General features: G+C 48.1%; 1 protein-coding gene across 2 annotated transcripts; it reads right to left on the reverse strand.

Annotated features, from left to right (window-relative positions):
- Positions 1 to 106: 106 nt before the first annotated feature.
- MMP28 (matrix metallopeptidase 28) lies at positions 107 to 23,493 on the reverse strand. Of its 2 annotated transcripts, XM_081272075.1 has the most exons (8): positions 23,098 to 23,493; positions 11,785 to 11,864; positions 11,438 to 11,625; positions 6,325 to 6,549; positions 4,111 to 4,356; positions 2,613 to 2,762; positions 2,134 to 2,301; positions 107 to 1,257 (listed from the first exon to the last, which is right to left on the reverse strand). In XM_081272075.1, exons 1-8 carry the CDS (start codon positions 23,206 to 23,208, stop codon positions 863 to 865), a joined length of 1,563 nt encoding a protein of 520 aa, XP_081128201.1. In that variant the 5' UTR covers positions 23,209 to 23,493; the 3' UTR covers positions 107 to 862. The 2 variants fall into 2 exon arrangements, with proteins under 2 accessions (XP_081128201.1, XP_081128202.1); XM_081272076.1 differs by lacking the exon at positions 2,613 to 2,762 and having other exon boundaries at positions 23,098 to 23,491.
- Positions 23,494 to 24,063: the final 570 nt, after the last annotated feature.

Below are 24,063 nucleotides of genomic sequence, written 5' to 3' on the forward strand. Positions count from 1 at the left end.
GCAACCCCACCCCCCACTGTAAGCCCTCTGACTTCTCCCTGCTGCAAGGGTTCTCTATCTCAGGGGTGTTTGTGTGTGTGTGTGTGTGGGGGGATGAGTACATTTTGCTTTTTGAGGAGAGGCAGAAGCCCCCGTTCACATGTAGCTGGCTGGCCCAGGCTTGGATAGAAGAGCATTATACAAGTTTGATATACACAGTAGAGACTGCTATAGTCCATCTTTCTTACACATCTGCTGTCACTGGAAAGGATGGAAGAACTGGTTCAAGGAATGCTGCTTCCCACCTGCAGGCCCACCAGCTGGGGATGACACTGTTTATTCCTGCCCCAGACAAAAGCCTTGGAAACCCATAACAAATCTCCCTCTTGTTCTACATCCTGAACCCCCAATGGGCCCCTGAGGTTAGAGACCCTGTGCCTTCACCCCATCGGAGCTTACTGGGGTGAGATCTGAATAAATAAGACACACTACAAGAACTGAGCCAGGAGACCCTAAGAAGAAGGGGTCTAGATTTGCATCCCTCCTGGTCAGATTCCAGTGCTGTCTCCTCGCAGACAGAACAGAACCATTAGCAGAAGAATCAAAATCTCTGAGGCTTGGGAATGAAAGAGGTCCTCGGTGGGAAGAACTGTGGGATCTGGGACCCTTTTTTCCTTCCCCTTGGATTGATCGCACCCCCACCTCCATGTAGTGGGAATAGCAGTGTTCTCCAAGGAACAAAAGCACACAGACTTCCTGATGAAGATTTTGCGGCTCAGTCTTCTGCAGGGAGGTGGGGGCTTCCAGGTCAGGTTCTGCCCCTGCATATGGGATGTGAATGGACCCTCAAGGCACCGAGGGTTCATTAGGTGATGAGTTGCCTTCAGAACAGGGTGCCTCCCGAGTTGGCATGCCAACAGCCCATCCAGGGCAACTCAGTGGCCCAGCGGCCTGAAGCAGTCACTCGAAGTTTGGTTTGGTCCAGGCGCCAGTAGCGGTCATCTCTGAAGAAGATGATAGAGCCATCTTTCCTTGGCAAGGCACCGCTGACCTCCTCAGGGACACCCTTCCAGTCCTGCAGACTGCGGGGGTAGTAGGGTTCCATTTGCAGTCCACCTTGGGCCAGCACATAGTAGCGGGCACCCTTGAAGAGGATGATTCGGTGCAGAGGAGGGAAGAAGAGGGCTGCATCGGGATGGCGGGGCAGGCCCCCTGCCCGGCACAGCTGTGAGAAACCCCACACTGACTTGGAACCCTGAAACCTCCAGCATCGACTCCCTGTCGGGCATTGAGAAAGACAGGGTGAGCTGGAGCCCATTGGTCCCACCCATTGGTCTTCACTCCTTTGCTGTCTCCCTTCTTCCACTCAAGTTGAAGCCCAAGGTTGTTGGTTAATGGGGGCTACCAAAATGGATCATGCTACAAGTTAGTTATATACTGTAGGGGAGGGACTGCTATAGTTTAGGCTTCCAGCAGGTGTCAGCAGAGAGCCAACAGCCCAGAATGAACCTATCAATTTGCGCTTGCAGGGAGAGCAGGCTGGGGCCTGGAGAGGGAGCACAGTCCCTTCCCTGGGGGAGGAATGGAACACGGGGAAGTCTTGGAACTTTCTTCACGTCTACTAATTCTAAAAGGAAAGGATTTTTTTGTTGTTGTTGTTCATGGCCACATTCCTGACACTTCCAGTGGTTTGGCACATAGAAGGGCCTCCACATTGGTCTAATGAATGAAGGAAGGAATGAATACTATCTACTAAAGAATTATGACATATCTAGCAATATACTGCACACTCCTGGCCATTATTTTTATCCTCCTTCCCCCCCAAAATGTATTATTTTCCCTATTGAAGGAATGCAAGCTCTAACAATTAAGTGACAACCCCAACCTCTCACAGGATTCCTTAGAAGACACCATTCTTTCTGGAATGGCAGAGCTCAATAGCAGTCTTCTGCTTCCCTTTAGACTCTTCTCTGAAATGCTCCCCATGACAACTTTGCCACCTGCTGTTCTCCACTTCATCACTGAAAGGAATTTCCTGGTAGTATGTTCCTGGGGTCACTGGCTCATTGTGGGGTAGACTTTATCAGAGACTCATTGAATGAATCTCCTCCCCTCTCTAAGCCTCAATTTTCTCAGTTGCCTCAAGGTTGATACCTTTGAAGAAGTAGAAGTCTCCATCCTCCAATGACACTGCAGCAGCCTCAATGTTGGGAGGCAGCCCGGCCCACCTGTCCTGTAGTGGGCGGGGCTCTGAGACATTGCCATCAGGTGTCACCTCCCAGAAGTAGCTCCCTTTAAAGATGTACACTTGTTGGTCCCCATCTGCTTGGAAACAAGAGAACCTTGAGGAATGACCATTGACCTCTGCCATGTTTCAGGGAAGGTATTATGAAGAACCCAGCTTCCCAAATCAACAAGCAAAGGGTGTGATGTGCGCAAGGGACAGTTGGAGGAGATGTGGACAGGAGGAAGCAGTACTTGGCTTTCTGTGAGCTTGCTACTGTGCAGAATGCTTGTAGCTTGGGATTTATGGCTTCTGTAATCCATCCCTGCACCTTGTACCCCAGTTCTGGGGACCCTTGGAGATATGAAAAAGGAAAGAAGGAAGCCAGGCACGGGTGGGACCATCTTACCTGCAGTGATAGCATCGAAGGAAGAGTGGCAGTATCTAGGACCCTGGGTTTCAGGGTGCCTGCCTTGGGAGTTATGGGGATCCCAGGCCTCAAAGTCAGTGAACAACTTTCCTGGGAGCTGGATGGCCCTTGAGCCCCCTAGGGGCTTCCCTTTAGGAGTAAAGAGAGAAGAGGGAGAGAACAGACTGGTGGGGGTATGTTGAGTATTCAACCCTTCCCTTTGATTCCTTTCATGATTGTCTTACATGAGGGGCAAGGAGGAGGGTGGGAGTGGAGATAAGAGTTGCTCTGCTTGTTGGTGTTAGCCATAATAACACTAAACCCAGGAGTCTTGTCTCTTACCCAACAGCCTGAGATACAATTGGAGCAGAAAACAAAGCTAGGGTTTGGAACTAAGAAGGGCAGGGAATCATCTTCTCCAAATCTTGGGCAACACAGGTGGCATGATGGCATGGTTCAGGACCCCGGGGCTGTGATAATTTACAACAATGATAATAATTACCTCCTAGCCTTCACTTATCGGAGGAGTGAGGCAGAAATTTGGCATCAGCTCCTGAATCCTGGTCTTCAATTTCCTAGCTTTGCCACCTTGGGCTTTATTTATCCTCTCTGAACCCCATTATCCTTATCTGTGGTCCAAAAGACATTTAATTGGTGGCATGTTTTAAGTGTAAGTGCCTGGCCTGTGGTAAACACTAGTGAAATACCAGCCGTCATTGTTACATTTTGTAGATTTTCCAGGCTACAAAGCATGCTCAGACCCACAGTAGCACAACATCCAGGTAGGTTAAGCAGGACCTCTATTATTCTCCTTTTTTTTTTTTTAATTTTTACAAAAGGGAAAAAATGAGGGCTCTTAGAGGGGAAATGTTTTGCCTAAGAGCAACTGCTAATCAGGAATGGCAAGTGACTTGAACCCAGGCCTCCTGGCTGTGCCCCTGGCACTCTGAAGCAGATCCCAAGACAGTAGCACTGGCTGATTGATTTGGCCTGGTCTGCTCTAGGGGAGGGACCTTGTCTGAGCCCACTACCAGGTCGAGGCTGATACTGGGAGTACCTGGGCATCAGCAACGTGCCGAGGGGGCATTGAGCCAGTGGGATTGTGGGGAGGGATGAGGGCTTTGGGTTCTGGAATGGGAGAGAGGTAAACTTAATTGGATCTGAGTGATGGACAAGGATGTGATGGGAGAGGGGCTGCCAAAGCTGGGGTTTGGGCAGGAATTCAGAAATTGGAATGCAATGAAGGCAGCAGGGGAGAATCGCACCCAGGAATTGATTGGAGACTTATGGAGAGGTGGAAGCAGAAGACTGAGGTTTTTCGGGTTTGAGGGGAGCCTGGAGCTTCGGGATTGGGAGGTCAGGTGAGGGGAGACCAGATTCCTGCGCTTAGGGTGGAGGACCCTGTTTGAAGAGCCAGGGTCTAAGGACTGGGGGCTTGCGGGGGGGGGGGGGACAGAGACACAACAGGGTGGCCCAGAAGCAGGGCTGGGAGGCTCACCATACAGGGTCTGCACCGCCAGCACGTCGTCCCAGCTGAGCAGCGCGTCGCGGCCCAGCCTCTTGTAGTAGGGCGCCATGAGCGCGCGCGGCGCCGGCGAGTGGGTGAGGCCGAGCGTGTGGCCGATCTCGTGCGCCAACACCACGAAAAGGTTGCGCCCGCGGCGGCGGCTCAGAGACCAGCGCTCATCCAGGTCGAAGTGCGCTTCACCGCGTCGGGGCAGGAAGGCGTGCGCCAGGGCGCCCCCTGCAGGCGGCGCAGAGGGTCAGGGGGAGCAGCGGCCCGTGACTCTCTACCCCACCTATCCGCGCTAAACGCAAATGCCCCTGTGTGTTGTGGCTGTTTTCTGCTGCATAATTTCCCTCCTGGTTAAGTCTTAAGCAGCTGGAGTGTGGAGGGGTGAACAGATGACTAAACTATGGGGTGTGAACTTCTAAGAGGCCCCATGGTGTAGATTCAGTTTGGGGTTAAACTGCATAGGTTCCAATCCTAGTTTTACCACTGTGTGACCTTGGACAGGCAACTTTAACTTCCCCCTGTCTTAGCTCCCTGGTCTGAAAATGGAAATGGTGACAATAAGCTTCTTCCCCAAAGCGTAGTGAAAAATATGTGCAAGTTAGAACAGTCTCTAAAACATACATGCTATATAAGAATTATTTCAAAAAGAATCTAGGAGTAAGGATTGTGGTTACCCTGAGAAGGGAACATGCTAGGTCCTTCCATTCTGTTTCTTGATTGGGATACTGGGTGTATGAAAGTTCATTAATCTGTAAACTTATGATATGGAGCACTTGTATGTGTATGTATATTTTATAAGTTTAGGTATTCTTGCATTCTTGCCCTCCCAGGGTTCTTTAGGTAGCTTCTCTCTCTCTCTCTCTCTACTTGTCATAGGAGTGAGCAGAGGGAGTTGGGCTGGATCAGGGATTTTAGTGGAGCCCACACACAGCCTAGATCCAGGGCCCCACCCCTCACAGTTCACTTTCTGCAGAAGCAGTTTATGACACAGGGGTCAGAACATTGCTCTTTGATAATGTTGGCCTAGAAGCTTGTTGAAAGTCCTTTGGTTTTGCCTTCTTGGAGCTCAGGCCAGGTGGGATTGACAAGTATGGAAGGCTGGCAATAAAAGGAGGGCCTTGTGGGGGTGGAGAGTCAGCCAAGGTAGGAGCAATCTGAATATGCCTAGAGCCATTTCTTGTAGGCTACATGCCATGCAGCTCTCACTGGGAGATGGAGAGACAGGTCTCAGAAAGGAGAAAACCAAACTCAAAAAGACAAAGCATCTGTCCCAAGTCAGAGAGCTGCTTGGGGAGTCCAATGTCCTGATGCCCCAGCACAGAACCATCTTAGGTACTGGAACTCTGCCTGGGTATGAAAGTAAACATGTCATATAGATATCACGAATGACATGCATTACATGTAAGCATGTGTGCATGCTATATGTAGATTCTGGAAAAGCCTGGATTTCTTCCGGTATTAACTGGCCTCCCAGCAGCAGGACCTAGCAGTGCTCCTTGATACAGGTAGGCTTGATGGAGAGCAGAAAAGTGCAAGAGAGGTGACAGCCCAAATTCCCAGGCCTTACAGGGCTTAAGTCCCCACCCCAAAGGGATCTGATCATACTTCCTTTCCTCACTAGGAAAGAGGAGACTCACAAATAGCCCATAATCAGGTTCTGACAGCCAGTGTTGGCAGAATGGAAGGAGTACCTTTTACACTGCAGCCAGAAGCCATCAGGGTGGGGACAGAGGAAACCAGCTGTGGCTGCAGGATAGCACTTCTGTAGCTATCAGGGAATAGAATGTCACTTGCGTTATAGCAGCCACTGTGGCAGTGAGTTGGGGGACAGAGGGTAGGAGCCGGGTAAAGTGGTGACCTCTGGTTGTTTTTTAAGGGTCTGATCTAGAGAACAAGAGAGGCCCAGTCCTGATGGATGATGGGACCTCAGAAGATTCTCCTGGAATCAATAATACTCTTTAGAATTTGCAAAGCATTTTCCAAGCAGAACCTTATCTGGCTTCCCTACTGACATGTGAGGTGGACTAGGGCAGGGACCACTGCTTCCATTTTATAGATGTGGAATCTGAGGGCACTTTGGAGTGGGGTGTGGCTTGGCCGTGGCCAAGAGGAGAAGGGATGCTCCATTGTCACACACAGACTGCTTCTTGGTTGGGTTCCCGTCCTGCCATATGGAGAGAGGTTTTGTGTCAGCACCTGGGCCGTCAAAAGCGTTGCTCAGCCCATCGTTGTGGTCCCCTTGGAAGAAGGTGAGGCGGATGTCAGCAGGGCCGGTAGCCGGGGCCTCCCAGAACTCCAGGGCTGAGACGTTGCTCCACAACTGGAAGGCGGCACGCACAGCCCCCCGAACTACTGGCTCCGGCAAGCTCCCAGGCCAGTTCACCAGGCGGTAAGAGAGGTGCTGCTTGTACCATTTGTTGCCTGTCAGTCAGAAAGGACATGTCAGTCACACCTGCTGCTGGGTCTGAGCGAGGGTCTGTCCCCATGGACCCAGTATAATGGGGGGAGGGCAGGCCCTGCCCAGGGAGCCTCTGATCTGAAGTCCCTATCAGATCACTTATACCCCCCCCCCCCATTTGACTGGAAGACACTGCCTCTGCTGAGGGGACTGCTCAGACTGAGGAGACTTGCCCTGGAGAGTCCCCAGTCTAGTGGGGGAGGTCCCAGTATGATGGAGGATATGTAGCCTCGACCTAGGAAAAGCCGAGAAGTCTGTCTGAACCCCTGGTCTGTGGTCTTATTCTTTCCCACAGCCTGGACTGAGTCTGAAAAAGCTCTGTGTCTCTTGCTAGCAACAAATCTTCAGCCTCTGCCTCCAGTGTCAGGACAGAGAAGCCCAAAGGTCACAGCTGTGACTGCCCCATCCGCTCTCTTCACCCCTCACAGCCTCCTGCCACCTCCCATAGGCTCCACCCTGCTCTTTCAGGGCCCGGGGCCTGAAACTGGCCAACAACCATTAAGACCCATTTATCTGAGGTCCTTCCCTGACCCCTTGCCCTCCTCCTCACTTCCGCAGGGACTCTGGAGAGCTCTGAGGTGAAAACAAATAAGAATGAAGGGTGTGTTTTGTCACAGACCCAGGGAAAGTTTTCCATCTCTGCTTAGTTAAGAGTTTCTCTCCCTTTGCCCCAAACCTCAGTTCCTCCACAAGGGCTAAGACTCTGGCCTCTGCCCCAGGTCAGCTGGGTCTCTCTGCAGTTCACTGGGCACCCAGGAACAGGGTGACTAGAAGGACCAGCTCCTGAGTTTCTCATGGGCAGTTTCTGAACCCTGCAAACTCAGGTGCTAAGACTGCAACCCCATACAGAAGACTTGCAGGTTGAAGGCAGGCCCAGAGAGGGGCAACTGAGACTGGGGAGAAAGGGTCTGCTGAAAGTCACAGAATGAGTGAGCAGCTGAACTGGGCCCTGACCCCTAATCTAGTGCTCCTTCCAATTATACCACACGGAGAAGCAGGGCCATTTGCTAAGACTCCTGCCTTGTAAATCTGCCTGAACATCAGTCCTTTGGGTCAAAGCAGCAGCCCTGCATGGGCTGAAATTCTCCAGATGGAAGGAGAGAGGCTGGGCTCCCTTGCCCTCCCTACCCATGGGAGCGGGGGAGGGGCATGTCCCTTCTCCCACCCCTGAGCTGAGCTCCATTCAAGGCAATGCTGCCTCCCTGGACTTGTTTGGTCTGGCATCCATCCAATCTCTGCCTCCCAGCCAGTGAGCAACCCTCCGAGAAGGAAGAGGGAATGATTCTAAGGAAGGGACCGAGACAGGGAAAGGGGGGGGCGTTGGGGTCCAGAGGCACCACCAAGAGTTCATTATGTACCAGGAACACTCTGTTAGACTGTAAGTCTTCCCTGGACACAGACCATCCAGAGCTGGGCTCTTTCACATCCTGCTGGGGGTGACTGACTCCCAGACTCCCCCCATGAACTTTCAATCCTTTAGCAATATGTGAGGTGGCTTCTCCTGCTTTTGTTTTGTTTTTGTTTGTTTGTGTTGATGATTGAGCCCAGGGGCACTTTACCACTGAGCTATATCCCAGCCCTTTTTATTTTTTACTTTGAGACAGAGTCTTGCTAAATTGCTGTGTCTAGCCTCAAACTTATCATCCTCCTGCCTCAAACTCCTGAGTTGCTGGGATTATAGGCAGGTACCTGGCTTTTCCTGTCTGTTTGCAGTTAGAGAGAGGCCCCCTCTCTATGGGTAAGAAAGAGCAGGGGTAGGTAATTCTCTGACTTTAGGTAGCCAATGAAGATGACAGATCTCAGGATAAAACTCTGCAAAAATATGTATATGTTTGTGTTTGTTGGGGGACAGGGATTCCAAGAAAATGACTGCTTCCTTGGGAGTGGAGACAAGCTATGGATGGGTGGCTGGTGAGCCCTCCAGGAAGAAAGGAACTGGTCCAAGGCAGTGGACTGAACCCTCTGCCCTATCCTTTTCAAGGTCAATTCTCATGGAGAAGGCTGGTCACTTCAGGCCCCATCCTAAGTTCTTGGTTGGACAGAGCTGGTTTTCACAATGACCCCCAGGCTTTTGTAATAGTACCTGGCATTGTACCCCCCAAGACCTTGCATCAGAGTCCCATAGGGGGCCTGGCCTGGGGTTGTAGCTCAGTAGTACAGCACTTGCCTAGCATGTGTGAGGAACTGGGTTCAATCCTCAGCACCACATTAAAAAAAATAATAAATCAATTAAAGATATTGTGTCCATCTACAACTAAAAAAAAAAAAAAAAAAAAAAAAAAAAAAAAAAAAAAAGAAAGTCCCAAAGGGAAGAGGAAAGGGGTTGGGGGAGAGAGCTAGCCACTGTCTGAGAAGGAACTTGGAGTCCTAGAACATGCAATGGGAGCCTAATAATTCCACCTGTGAACCTACATAAATTGTGGAATTTCTCCATGCCTCATTTCCTCGTTCTACAAAGTGGGGTCTATAAGACTTAACACATGTAAGATACGAGGCTTAAATAGGAAAGCAATGTGGAGCTGACTGGCAGGTGGTAGGTGCTCAGTAAATACCTGTGCCTTTTCCTGCCTTTACCACCCCAGATATACCTCACAGACCTCCTGCCCCCACTAGCTCTGTAAAGGAATAGGGGGATTAAAAGTTAAACCTGCAGGCACAGAGAGGAGCAGGACTGGAGTTGTGGCTCAGTGGTAGAGTGCTTGCCTTGCATGTGTGAAGCCCTGGGTTTGATCCCCAGCACCATGTAAAAATAAATAAATTAAATAAAGGTATTGTGTCCATCTACAACTAAAAAAAATTTTTTTAAGTGCAGGATATGGGGGGTGAGGAGGGTTGGGATTGTGGCTCAGCGGCAGAGCGCTCGCGTAGCACATGCAAGGCCCTGGGTTCGATCCTCAGCACCACATAAAAATAAATAAATAAAATAAAGATATTGTGTCCAACTAAAAAAATAAATAATAAAAAAATGCAGGGTATCCAGTTAAGTTTGAATTTCAAAATATAAATAAAATTTAAATAAAATAATTTGTATTCACCTGAAATTCAGATTTAGCTGGACATTCTGTATTTTAACTGACCAAGTGCTACTATCTTCTGTCCAAAATAGATACTCCAAATTGATTAGTGACAAAGGCACTCCATTAGATCCTTCCTTGGGGCAGGAGAAGGAAAGTTACAGCCAGATGGAAGCATCCGCAAAGCTCAGACCCCCAGTGCAGCTGCTGAGACTGTTTCTGGGGCTACCCCACTTTCCACTGTGCTCTTACAACAAGCCCTCATTACGCTTGGTAATCAGGCACTGGCTCTTCTTTGGAGCCTTTCATCGAAGAGTAGGGAGAAGGAGGAACGGAACCCTGGTCACAAGACATGAACCCAGGGCTTCGGCTTCTGGGATGGGTTCTGTCTGTTCTATTGGTCTCCTGAGCTCAGGCCTCTCCTTTCCCACTTCACTCTTCCCCTCTGCTGCTCAGAAACACGGTGGGATGAAGAACATGTTGATTCAAGGACATTTTGACCCTCAGGGTCCAGACCTCATCGCTGACTCCTAGCTTTACCAAGAATGAGGCCATTCTGCACAGGGCGCCCCAAGTGGCCTGCCATGTGAATGCAGCAGAATGTGAAAACGGCTGGGAACAGCTGCCCTCCAACTGCCCACAATTTCCTTATGGATTAGTTGAACAATGAAAGCACACTCCATGCCTTCAATCCCATTCGTAGGAATATTATCGGTAAAAGTAGTTCACACGACTCTAAGTGGCAATGGCCCCAAATTGCTCACAGTAAAATTAACTCTACATGAAGACCTGATGGGAAAACCTCATCTTGTTCCCAATCATGAAAAAGCAAAAAATGACCAGAGAATAATTGACTTAGTAAAAGCCATCATGATAGTAAAAAGACACCTAGCTTGTTGTTTGTGAAAAACTGGCTTGGGATATAGCTCAGTGGTAGAGCTTGAGGTCCTGGGTTTGATCCCCAGTATTGCAAAAAAACAAACAAAAAGGAGGAGGAGGAGGAAGAGAATAAGAAAAGACAAAGCTACCAAAAGGGATGGGAGAGAAGAAGAAAGTATATTGTATAAACTGTGCTGTGAGAGCTGGGGATATAGCTCAGTTGGTTGAGTGTTTGCCTTGCATACACAAGGCCCTGGGTTCAATCCCCAACACCACAATAAATAAGCAAATAAATAAATGTGCTGTGAGAAAAGCTCAGAACAGCAGATCCTCAGAGACAAAGTAGATTAGTGGTTCCCACGGGGACTGGGGAAGGAGACAATGGGGAGTAACCACTAATGGGCACAGAGTTTCTATTTGGGGTAATGAAAATGTTATGAAATTAGGAATTCAATTGTGGTAGTGGTTGCACAATTCTGCAAATATATTAAAAATCACCGAATGGAACCCATTAAATGGGTAAATTGCATACTACGTGATTCCATCTCAATAAAGCTGTTAAGATGTGTTCTGTCTGAACACAACAAAGATGGATCACATCTTTGTTGAATAATTGTTATGAAAAAGAATTGATTCTGATGAATTTAATATAAATGAAAAGTGTTGGCCGTGGTTTAACTGCTCTGTATAGAAAATTGATCAAGGAATTCAGTGGACTTGATGGGGTTTGATCTGGGAAATACTTGTACAATGAAAATTCATCAGTGTAGGTATAATTCTGGTTTAAATGTCCTTATTCATAATTATGGTCCTTGTGTCAAAATGTCCTATCTGCCCACCCCTCCCTGCCCTAGAGAGGACAGGTTACTAACAAAGCCCAGTCCCAGGCTAGTTTTTCCATCCATGGGCTTCAGAACATTGGGTGGTCCCAGCCCAGCTGGATTTCAACAGTGCTCACCTTGCTTTGCAAAGCGTTTTTTGCGCCTCATTTTGGCCCGGCGTCCTGCAAACAGCCCACTCATCCTCTCTGTCCAGGTTGCATGACTGTCAGTATCTGTGACCCCACAGCGGGGACGTGTCATCTGCCGAAGGGTGGCATGGTCGAGCACGCCACTGATGGGAAGTTGGGAAACCCACTGGAACTCTCTGCCAGGAGAAATTGAGATAAAGGACTACAAGGGGAGTATGGGTGGTAGGGGTGAGGACTGACTTCCTGGGGTATGGATTGCCCACCCTCCAGGAGGAGGGAGAAGACAGGCACTCTGCACCCTGCATGCCCAAGTCCTTCCCATCCCTGCTTCCTACCTGATGGCATTGCTGAATTGGGTGGAAGTGGGAGCTCTGGAGACATGTTCATTGAGGTACCCATACTTCTCCAGGAATGCCTGCAGGAGAGAGGAACATCAGCATTTCCTAGCACTTTCCCTTCCCTTTATATCCGGAGGTCCCCAGCACATACAGCCTAGCCCAATGTTGCCTCTTGTCCCAAGAGCGTCTGTAAATTATAGCAAAAAGAATTCTGGGCTTAAAAGTCACAAGGCCCCAGACTCAATTTCAGGTTAACTTTGGCTTCCTCATCGTCTTATGGCATTGTTAGAAATCTAGTGGGCATGCTGGACCCTTATGGGCTCTGGAGTGAAGCTGGTCTGGTCTTGAATCCCAGCAAGCAAGTTACCAAGCCACAGGTTTCTCAATTGTAAAGCAAATTTAATAGTAGTATTTGCATTCTAGGGTTTTTGTGTGAGGACTAATCACAATAGTACTTATAGAGGACTTACCATGGTGTCTGTGTGCAGAATAGCTATTACATGTGGTATATAGATAGACACCATTAATATGCATCAAATTTGCTCTGAATCAGTCAGCTTGTTTAGAAAATGCTCAGCTATTGATCAGGATTTGATCAGATACTGTGTCATGTCTGGATTTGAGAATTCTCTCTCTCATTCTGGATTCTTGCTAAATAATTATCCTCCCTGACTAAATGCAAACATATTTAAGGCCCTGTGATCATCAATGTGCTTACCTTCAACTTTATGATGGATATAAAATCTTGACTTCCTAGAGGTGCATATTTGAATTAGAAACCTGCAATGTCTTCCTTCATTCATGAGTTTGTTAATTCATGCCATGTACTAGGGGCCCTGCTGGGTATAATTATATAGACAGACAATAAAAACACCTGTACCAAGTAAATAAAGGAGATAAATTGGTACTATAAAGAAAAACACCCTGAGTGATATAATTGAAAATAACTTAGAAACTTCAATCAGGTCACAAAGGGCCCCCTGAAGAGTGAATATTTGATCCAGTTTCCTAAGAATGAGACCCAGGTGGCCACCCATTGAGGTGGGAAAGGGCAGCACAGGCAGAGAGAACAGCAAATCTAAAAGCCCTAAGGTAGGATGACATCCATCTGTCAAAGGAACAGAAGAAAACTTGGTAAGTGTGAAGAAGCAGGGCGTGAGATGAAGTCAGAGAGGCGGGGCTGTTGGCCAGGATAAAGAGTGCGGTTTTATTTTAGTCCTGCTGAGGGATTAATTGTAGGGAATGCATAAAGAGAGAAATCTGGATGACTTCTGAATTTTTAACTTGGAAGGTGGTGCCATTTGCTGCCTGTGGATGCCTAAGGGAAGAAGAGATGTGGGACGATGAATGTGATAGTGTCAGAAAGGTGACCCTAGAGCTCAAAGAAGCTGCCGAGTCTTTCAACGTGTAGATGATATGAAGCCAACACCTGGATGAGAGCCTCAGAGGAACTTAGGACATCAGAGATCATTCCACAGTATGAGTCCCTTCCCCCCCCCCCCCCCCCCCCCCCCGCTGTCCTCACATACCTGGAAGCTGCTCTCCCAGAGACAAAGCTCTTGGAGGCCAAGGGAGAGAGTGTGAGACTCATTATCCTCGCCTACCCTTTGGGAGCTGAAATACCTCCCCTTCTCACTGATAAATCCCCATAGATGTCACCTTGGGTAAAAACATAGTCACCTCACCTGCTTAATTCTTATTCAGACACGCACGATCTCTTGTTACCTGTAAAGAGATCATTTTCTGTCTTGTTCTCTGACCCTCACCTTATTTCTTAACTCAAAATAATTCCAATCCTAGCTGTTGCCTCAAGGAAAGGACATAGCTGGGAATGAGACAAGACTCTAAGCCAGGATTGGCAAGACCCTAGGTATTTGCAGGTGCCCAGCCTCCTTTTTATGGATTTCAATTACATCTGTCTTCAGCCAGCCCTGCTGAAGGCTACTTTCCTGAGGAACCTCTTTCCCAGGCAATAGAACACTTGGCAAGTCAGTGTCATTGTTTTTCTGTTTTCAGCACTATTGCCTTCTTCTTTCCCTTTATAAACGTATACTATTTTCAGACTCACAATGTATCCAAGGAGTTCTAGTGGTTTGAGCGGGAGAATGACTTATTGCTCAAAATAATCTGGCAGCATAGAATAGCCCCGGAACTTGCGATTGAGACTCTCTTCCCTATCCTGACTCTGCTAGGTGGCTGGGAGTGAATGACTCAACTTCCCTGAACCTTTCTTCACCCACAAGGTGGAGAGCCTCACAATATTCACAGAAAGACTGAACAAAGCAATGCATGCTTAGCATAGCACCTGCTACCTAGTAAATGCTCAACAAATAGTCATCCAGTTGATTGACTCAGAGGGAAAATAAACAAGAGACTTTGAAACACCACCCGTCTGCAACGTGGAAACTGCTTGGAACAAGGAAGCGACACCTCTGGTCTCAGTCCAGGGGCTTCTGCCTGCCATTTGCCTCAATCCTTCAGGTGCCTGTTCTTTTCTTTGTCCCTTTCCTGTCCTCTTGTGAAGACAGAGGACTTTCTAAAGGAAGCCAGGGAATTAATGTCTCCTTAGAAGCAGTGTTACTGGGCGAGTTACTTGGGAGAGACGGGTCACAGGTCAACCTGGCTGGCACGCCCAGTCCTTATCAGGGAGTTGGCTCCCATTCTGGAACTCTGAAGCCTTGGACAGAGGGGGGAGGGAGGGAAATGGTCTGGCGGCTCCCATTTCCTGGCGGGCTGCCGTGCGGGGTACTCTGGCAGGCAAGGTGGGGTGGAGGCTTTTTCCAGGGGCCCCATCAGAGGGGGAATTCTGGGCTCTGGGACCCTGCCATTGCAAGGCAGAGCTGAACTCCCAATAAACAGAATCAGCATGTGCCCAGGACACCAGCCAAGCAGAGGCACCCAGAGAATCTGATATTTTATATTTCCATAAAAGCACTGAAGTATTATAATAGAGATTATCAGGATTTATGGACTCTTCAATTTAGTTTATACTGAGTGCACATATATTTAAAAATTTCTAAATAACATTACAGGAAGGGGCTCCTTATCACTGTCACCGCTGAGAGCTCTAAAGCTCTGTTGGGGGTGGGAGGCAGATCCATGGCCTTGCAGGAGGAGGGGGCAGGGTTAGGCTCCCTCTGCTCCTGGAGCTGTCCCCAAACCTCTTCTGTTACACGAAGGACCAACCAGGAGGCAGAGCTCCTGTGGGTGGGAATCATTTCTTCTCCTGGCTTTTGTTTTCTGGAGACTTGTCTGGTGTGTGTTTTAGGAACTGGAGACCCATCAGAGGTCATCCCCACCCCTCTTTATTGAGGTAGTTCCCAGACCACTTGTCCTTACCTGGAAGGACTTGATTATCTCCTGGGGAGCCCAAGGTTGGAGCTGAATGGAGAGGAAGCTGGAGAGCTGTGCCCCAGAGGTGACTTGCCTCGCCTTCAGCCCATGCCAACGCCCTTCCCGCTTGCTTAAGGATGGGGCCACTTTCCCGGGGAGTTGCCTCTGAGTGTCCCTGGGAGTGGCTCTGGTGTCTGGATAAAATGAAAATGGTTCCCTTGAAACCAGCCAGGCAGGTGGGACGGTGACTCTGAGAGGTCTAGTCCTGCATGCGCCCAGACTTGTCCCGGATGGGTGCGGACAGCCCAGTCCATTCAGTGCCTGAGGGAAGGGGAAAGTCTGGTTGGTTTTGAACAGGGAGACCAACTATGAACCCTAGGCCTTAGTCAAGAACTCTGAGTCACGGGGCTGCAGGGCCAGAGCACTGGACCCAGAGGCTTGAGTTTTATCTACTGCCAGCTGGAGTCCTGGGGCAAGTCCTGCACCTCAGGTTTGTCTTCTATGAAATGGGGGTGGGGGTGGGAGTACACGTGGACACTGTACCTTCATATATATACAATATATGTGTATATTCCTGCCCTCATATTATACATATTCCTGCTCTATTATTGTAGCCTTGCTTCTGAAACTGCCTAGCTGTGTGAACGATGACAGTTACTTAATGTCTTACAAGAGCATCATGAAAACTCAAGAAGATGCTTGGAAAAAACTTCATGACAGTTGTCCTATTAAAAATATTATTTATACCTCTGTGGCCACAAAACTTTATTGCTGGAAGGGACCTTCAATAGATGAGTCTATGACTCATTCCTAGACACTTCCTGTGCATTAAAGAGTTTCAGCAACAGAAATGAAACCAAGATTGTTTGTGTGTGTGTGTGTGTGTGCATGTGTATGTGTGTGTGTGTGTGTGTGTGTGTGTGTGTGGTACTGGGGATTGAATGCAGGGGTGTTCTACCACTGAGCTACATCTCCAACCCTTTTTATTTTATTTTGAGGTAGGGTCTTACTAAGTTACCCAGTTTGGCCTCCAATTTCAATCTTCCTGCCTTAGCCCTCCAAGTAGGATTTATAGGTATTCACCCTTGAGCTGGCCGAAACCAAGAATTTAAAAATTGCAAAATGGCAAACTCATGAAGAAACCACGTTGCTTCACCCACAATGCAGTCCATTTCAGATTGTATTTCCTGATGATTTTTTTTGGTTTGTTTCTCCGTAGTGACTCTGTAGGTTTTGCATATGCTTCGGGTACATGTGTAGTATTATTAGCCAAGTCAAGATGTAAGGGATGATAGCCACATTCTGCCCCAACATGTTCTGTACATGAAAACATTTTCTGGTAATCAGGAGCATAATAGACTTTTGACAACTACAAAGATTTTCAAGGGATTATGCCCTCTTTGAGCCTCACAATCACCTTGCAAGAACATAGCCAGGGCAGGTGTTGTTATTCCCATTATATAAAGATGAGAAAATTAAATCTTGGGAATTCTGTGCCTTGTTAGAATGTCCTAGTGAGTGACAGAACCAATACTTGAATTCAGATCCTCTGACATCCAGCCCAGAAGTTTTATTTTGTTTCAAGCAAGTGACTCCAAGGCTTGACAACAAAGGAGAGGGCCCAAGCTCTCCCTGCAGGGGGCGGGCTCTAAACCAAGAGGAAGGTAAAAAGCTGGGATGTTTCTATCTGCAGGTCTCCTGCCTTCTCCTAGGGAGGTCCAGGGGCAGAGCAGAGGGAAGACACTGCTCAGGCAGAAGACTCTGAGGTTTTCAAACAGAGGTTGGGCCCCATCTCCTGCCAACACCCCAAGCAGGTCCTACAAGTCTCAGGTGCTCAACAGGACTGAAGAGTGGTCCCCACAAAGGCCAGGGCTTCAGGCAGCTGCCTTCACTCCCCGCCCCTGGGAGCTGGGAAAGGTCCCCTGCAGTGGGATCTGTTCAGCTCCTCTGCTCTATTTTGGGAAAAGCCTTACCCTCCCCATTTTCCTCTCTTCCTCCCTCTCTCCCTTCCTCCCTTCCTTCTTCCTGGCTTCCCCGCCCCTCCCCCTTTCTTTTCTTTCTTTTGTTGGAGATCTTACCACCCGGGGAACATATACTTAGGCAAGCACTCTACCACTGAGCTAAGTCCCGCCCACAGCTCCCTTTCTTTTCTCCTACTTTTCCTGTTCCTAGTCTCATATTTACAAACTTCTGTCTGGGTGTAACCTAGATACCTCTTACAGTAGTCTGTTCGTTTTTTTTTCTTTTCTGTCCCTAAGGTCGTTGGAAAAACACTACTCGCCTCTATCTACATCCCATTTATATTCCTTATATTATGAAAAAGCCATACTATGCGGACTCTAGGACCTCACTAGGCTTGTATAGCTGAATTTGGGGCACCAAAAGTGCCCTCACCCATGTCAAGTTTAGGGAGGAGTTGTTCAACTGACTCTCACTGCCTGATTCCATGACCCACTCTTGTTAGACTTCTTCACTTTTAAACTGACTTAACAAATGCTTTTCTACCAACTTGTGGTCCTCTGAGACCCATTGGAATCTCTTCTTCACTTCTGTTCGCCCTGTACCCATGAGTCATTATGCTGAGCTCTTGGGAATGGCTTCCACGCCCAGGCTTCTAGGTTTCTGATTCATAAAAGTTAAATGAATGGCCTGGGGTATGAGAAACGGACATTGCATCTGGGGGTGAATACTCTACTGTAGCTTGAACATCTCCCTAGAGAAACAAATGATCCAGCCCATTGTAGTACTGGAACACTGGGAGCAGCTGAGTGGGAGGCAGGTCTTGGAACTACTGTCTGGTTGTTCTAAAGATGGTCCAAGTAAAGTAAATGGTAGACCAATCCTTTGGGGCAGCCTGTCACTAAACTGCAGGACAGGGCCTGGCTGGGAATGAGAGGGGGCCACAGCAATGACATCGTTCGTTAACTTTCAATCTTGCAACTCAGCAGTGGAGGCTCTTCCTACTTTCTAGTACTGTGAGCAGCTCTCGCTTTCCTTAAGTGGGCGACAATGAACTTGTTCATAACACAGCTTTGTAAGTGCTGAGCCTCCTCCCAGGCAAAGCCCTCTGCGGAAAATCCTCAACTTTATGAGTTGGTGTGCACACACACAGGGGACACATAGAGCCACACACCCACACAAGATGCAGGGACACACCCAGTGACATGGGAACATAGACACATTCAGACAGTTATGGCCACATAGTAGGTGATGTGTACACACACACACACAAGCACGCACACACATACTCGCGCGTGCACACACACAGAGGCAGAGGCAGAGGCAGATAAATATAGCAAAGCCAAACAACAGCGCTAGAGCTAAAGAGAATCTTAGAAGTCATTTAAGAAGTTCGCAAGGTGTGGTGGCACACACCTCTAATATCAGCAATTTGGGAGGCTGAGGCAGGAGGTTCCAAGTTCTGGCCAGAGTGGGCAACTTAGTGAGACCCTGGCTTAAATGAAAGATAAAAAGAATTGGGGATATAGCTTAGTGGTAAAGTGACCTTGGGCTTAATCTCTAGTACCAAAAAAACCAAAAAATACCCCCCAAATACCTTTATTTTACAGAGGAGGAGCTGCAGTGACGTCCAGAGAGGTAAAGGAACTAGACTATGATCACACAGCTTATTTTTTTAAATTATTTCTTCCTTTCTATGCCCTTTGGGTTCAATCTGCGCATGTATGATCTCTCTCTCTCTCTCTCTCTCTCTCTCTCTCTCTCTCTCTCTCTCTTAGCTTCTTTAAAGTAGAAGCTTAGATCATTGATCTCAAACCTTTCTGCTTTTCCACTAAAGGCATTTTAATCTCTACAGTCACTCTAATCACTGATTTAGCTATATCCCAAAATGTTGATGTGGAATATGTTCTATTGTTACTTCACTTCAAATATTTTCTAGTTTCCCTGTGGTTTCACTAATCAGTGGGCTACATCCCCAGACCCTTTTAATATCTTATTTAGAGACAGGGTCTCACCCAGTTGCTTAGGTCCTCACTAAGATGCTGAGGCTGGCTTTGAACTCGTGATCCTCCTGCCTCAACCTCCTGAGCCACTGGGATTACAGGCGTACGCAACTGAGCCCAGTTTATTCTGGCATTCTTTTTTTTGTGTGTGGTGCTGGGGTTTGAACCCAGGGCCTTGTGCATGTGAGGCAAGCACTCTACCAACTGAGCTATATCCCCAACCCTTATTCTGCCATTCTTTTTTTTTTTTTTTAAAGAGAGAGTGAGAGAGAGAGAGAGAATTTTTTTTAATATTTATTTTTTAGTTTTCGGTGGACACAACATCTTTGTTTGTATGTGGTGCTGAGGATAGAACCTGGGCTGCATGCAAACCAGGGGAGCACGCTACCGCTTGAACCACATCCCCAGCCCCTATTCTGCCATTCTTAAGTATTTTAATTTTCTATCAATATCAATTAGATCAAGGTATCTGACCATGTTGCTCAAGTATTCTCCATCTTTACCAATTTTTTAAATCTCCTATTCTACTCATGATTGGGAGAGAGTGTCAAAAATTTCCAATTATCCAGTCACAAAAATAGATCATGTTTTAGATAATTTATATGCAATATCTAGGATATGCAAATATACAGAGGCAAACATTAGTTTGCTGCAGATCTTGTCAAGGCTTGGTTTTAAGTACATCCTTAACCTAATTTAGTCCCCTTGGAGTTAATATTGTACCAATATTAGAATACTTCACACTTGTCACTCGGCACATCCTATCTCCTACTTCACACCTGACACTTTGGATTCACAAATGTATTGATCCACAACAATAGAGTTCCATTTTCCGCCCCCCCATCCCTGTGCTATTATCATAACTTTGGCCTGTGTTAAAACATCCAATTTACGATTCTGTTATTTTGTTTTGAACAATTGCCTTTTAAGGAAATTACGACATGGGCAACAGTACTTTATGTCTAGCCATTTCTGAGCTTTGTTTAAGTAGGGCTTACTCTAGATCATGGTCCTTACCCCTAAGGCATGGCACCACCAGAGTTTCAAGTGGACGCCTGGGGTGTTAAAGATTTTTCCATTTTTGGCTGACCAAAGTCCAAGATTTTCCCAAAGTGCTCCACTTCTAGGGCCTTTTTTCTGTTCTCAGTCACATAACTGTTGTTCTCTGGTAAGCCTCACACAGTCTCCAACAACATGCCACCACCGTCCTCAGGCGAGCACTTGGAGTGAGCCTCCACCCAGAGGTGTGGGAGTCCCTTCAGTGTTGTCCCCTCCTCCGGGAGGCACTGCTCCACAGATTCTAGCTACTGAACTCTGACCTATGTCACCTCAGCTCAACAAGGACTCTGTGCTCTACTTGGGGTCGAGCTGCCCCCCCACCCCCATTGCAGTCAGGGAATTGTCCCGGAAGTCAAGAGCTGTTGTGACCTGAGAGTTTCCCTTCCATGATGGCTGTATTTCCCTAAATGACCATAACGATCTTTCTTACGCTAGCGCTCTTCTCACCCTGTGACTTTCAACACTTTTCCTACCAGGTGTGAGGTCTCTGTTGAACCCGGGTAGGGCTTGGGACCCCTGTAGCCAATGAAGCGCCACAGAAGTGATGCTTTGCATGGTGGCACAAGCCTGTAATCTCAGTTTAGGTATTCTGGAGGCTGAGGCAGGAGGACACCAAGTTCTAGGCCAGCCTGGGCAATTCAGTGAGACCCTGTCTCAAAATAAAATTTAAAAAGGTCTGGGGATGTAGTTTAGGGATAGAGAGCCTAGTACCATCAAAGAAAAAGAAAGTGACACTATATGATTTCCCAGTCTACTCTATAAGAAGGATGCAATCTAAAGCTACCTACCCGCCCGGACCACCACCACCCTGAACACTCATTCTCAGGACCCAGTCACCATATTGTTAGGAAGCCCAAACTAGCCTACAGGGACAGACCGTGTGGATAGGTCCACATGGAGAAGACCTGAGCTCAGCTGACATCCAGCATCAGCTGCCAGATATGTGAGTGAACAGCCCTTAGATGATACCAGCACCAGATACCGCAGAGCAAAGACAAGCTGCCCCAACTTGCCCTATTTGTAATTTTGACCCACAGTGTCTGTGAACTTAATCAAGGATTGTTTTACTTCACTAAGTTTTTGGGGTAATTTGTAATGTAGCCATAGTAACTGTAACACCATCTCTTAGGAATTGTAGTCCTGTGCTGCCCATTTTCCAATGCTGAAAATAGTTGCCTTACATATTTTGTCCACTGTGATTGTTAGGGAGAGCTAGTCTCCAAGCCAGGACTTTAATCTGAAACTCTGTTTTCTAAAATAATGAGAAGGATAATTATAACATCCGCAATAACATTGACAGCAACTTCCTTTTAGAGATTGCTTTCTGTGTGCTAGGTACTATGCTGAACATTTAAATATATGAGCTAAATGAAACCACACAATGATCCTGTGAAATAGGCATTATAAACCCCTGGTTTGCATGCAGGTCTGGAAGTCCATGCAATTAAATACACACACACACATTCATATATATATATATATATATATATATATATACACATAAGTATGTATATGCATAGGCATACAGAGACACACATGCACCCATTACACTTTTTCAGAGTTTTTTATGTATGCTTTAAAAATATTTCTATGCTCACAGTTAAAAATTCCTTTCCTCCAGTTTATGCTAAATAGATTGAAAGGGACTCAATCTGCTAGATATTAAATTCCCCAAGCATACCCCAAAATGAAATCCTCCATCTGTGGTCACCACAGTCATGGGCAACAGAGACACTGTCTGTTCCTCTGCCAAGGTTTGCATGGGACCCAGTTTGGGGATGGGTGGGGTGGGACTCTTAACAAGACTTGGCTTGGTAGACAGAATCCTTCTCCTGGGGCCTCAAGGACTCTGCACTTGATGTTGTAAGAGTCTAAATTCAGAGAAGCAAAGTGATTTCTTGAATATGCAAAAGTGGAAGCACAGAACAAGAAACCAGCACTTGGAAGGGTAAGGGCTGAGGGAGTTAAAGGGACAATCTTCCTGAGGAGCAGTGACTAGAGCCGGCTGTTGGAGGGAGGAGTCATAGAGGGCCCTCCTCATTCTGCAGGTTTCCCCAATTCAGTTTGCCCCTCATAAACAAGGGGAGTATTGTGGATAGTGAGAACCTCTAAACTGGCAGTTTTAGGACAGAATGAAGTGTTTACGGGAGAAAGAGTCTCAGGACACAGGGAAAACTTATTTTCACTTCTTAAAAGAATAGAGACATGGGTCCTATTCTTGAGAAGAAGGACACAGAGATGCTTCTTTGGGGAAAGCAAGAAATGACACTGTTGTGTAATTACAATTACATTTTATCTAGAAAACAGACACCTAAATCTATCCCCAGCCCTACCTCACAAAAAATTTCCCTTGTGTGATCGACAGCGAGCAGCTAAGTCCACTGTAGGAAAGTGAAATGGGAAACCTTTGAGATTCACCTTGGCCTTCCTGTCCCCTCTCTCACGTTCAGTCCTGAAACATTGTTTAAAGCTCCCTATAAGCACTTCTCCAGAGTACCCTACTCTTAGCCATTTTACAGACGAAGAAACTGGTTCTGCGCTGTTTAAATGGCTTGCCCTAGCTAGGCAGGGCAGCCCAGTGCGGGAAGCCGGCTCCGCTCGGGAGTTTCAGCCAGCAGTAACCTCTCCATAGCACCCCATCTGGGCTTCCCCCCAGACCACCACCGTTATGTGAATGAATGTCACGTCTGCCCAGACTAGGCAGTGAGGGTGGGAATTCCCTCTCAGCTCTTGCCTCCCTGTCCCTTCGCTGTCCCCACTCCCATCCCCGCCCATCAGTGCGGATCCGCGCGTGCCTGTGTGATGCCAACCCCGGCATAGGGAAGAATTGTGCCCCGGCTCTTTGTGTGCACGTGTGCAGGGGGCGGAGGACAGCGAGAACGCAATGCAGATCGTCTGCTCAGATGGGACCGCGGGGTGGCCTGTCTGCAAACTTCACCCGGCACACACCGCTTACCTCTGCCTCTTTGCGTAGCTCCTGGCCTGCGCGGTCCGCGGGCTCGGCGTCCAGTCCACCCCACAGCAGCAGCGGCAGGGCGCGCAGTAGGAGGCCGACCCGAGCTACCATTTCGTCGGCGCTCCAGCTCCCCGCGGTGAGGAGAGCTGCTGAGCGCCCGGCACCGGCGGGCAGTCAGCTGTGCGCTGGTCCCCGCGTTGCGCCACCCCTGCGCCGCCCTCGCGGACAGGGGCGATCCCAGGGGCTTGCAGTCGCGCTGGGCAGTTCCTTGCTGCACTCGTCTGGGGCCGGCCGGAGGTCGTCCAACTCCAGTAGTGCCTGCCCACGGGTCCGCCGGCCGGAGGACCGCGGGAGGGAGGAAGGGAGGGAAGAGGGGCGGGAGCCCGGCACTCCCGCCCCACCCACCCTTCGCCGCTGGAACGCGCGGAGGTCCTGGAGCCTCTTCCGCTGGCTGCACTGCCTCGCCCTGTGCCTGCCACCGCCCAGCTCACCCCTTCTCTTCCTGCCACCTTCAATTGATCCAGATCTCTGCAGGGAGGGCCGGGGAAGAATGGTCTCCTGGCAGTTGTGACTACCTAAGACTTAGATGGAGAGGGGTTCTGGCCTACCTGAAGGTAGTTGATAATTTCGATCAGACGGGGAGTGAGTCCCTGGAGTGTAGGAGAAGGAAGCCTAGACTGAATCAGGACTGGGTTTGAATTTCAGATTTGATTTTTTTTTTTTTTTTGGTAGACGTGTGAATCCTGCACCAACCACCTGCTGGATGTGTGGTCTTAGGCCAGTCACTCACCCACTTTTCTTATCAATATATAAGGATAATAAGAATACAGATATCTCATGATTGTGGGGAGGAATTCATGATCTAATAAACCTTGTTAATAACCGCGCGCGGTGCCTGGCATCATGCAACACACTTAATAAATGCAATCGTGTGATCTTTGGCAAAGGATCTAACTACTTCAAGTG

Source organism: Spermophilus citellus, assembly GCF_964194105.1.
Source record: "Spermophilus citellus genome assembly, chromosome: 17".
NCBI classification, from domain to species: domain Eukaryota; kingdom Metazoa; phylum Chordata; class Mammalia; order Rodentia; family Sciuridae; genus Spermophilus; species Spermophilus citellus.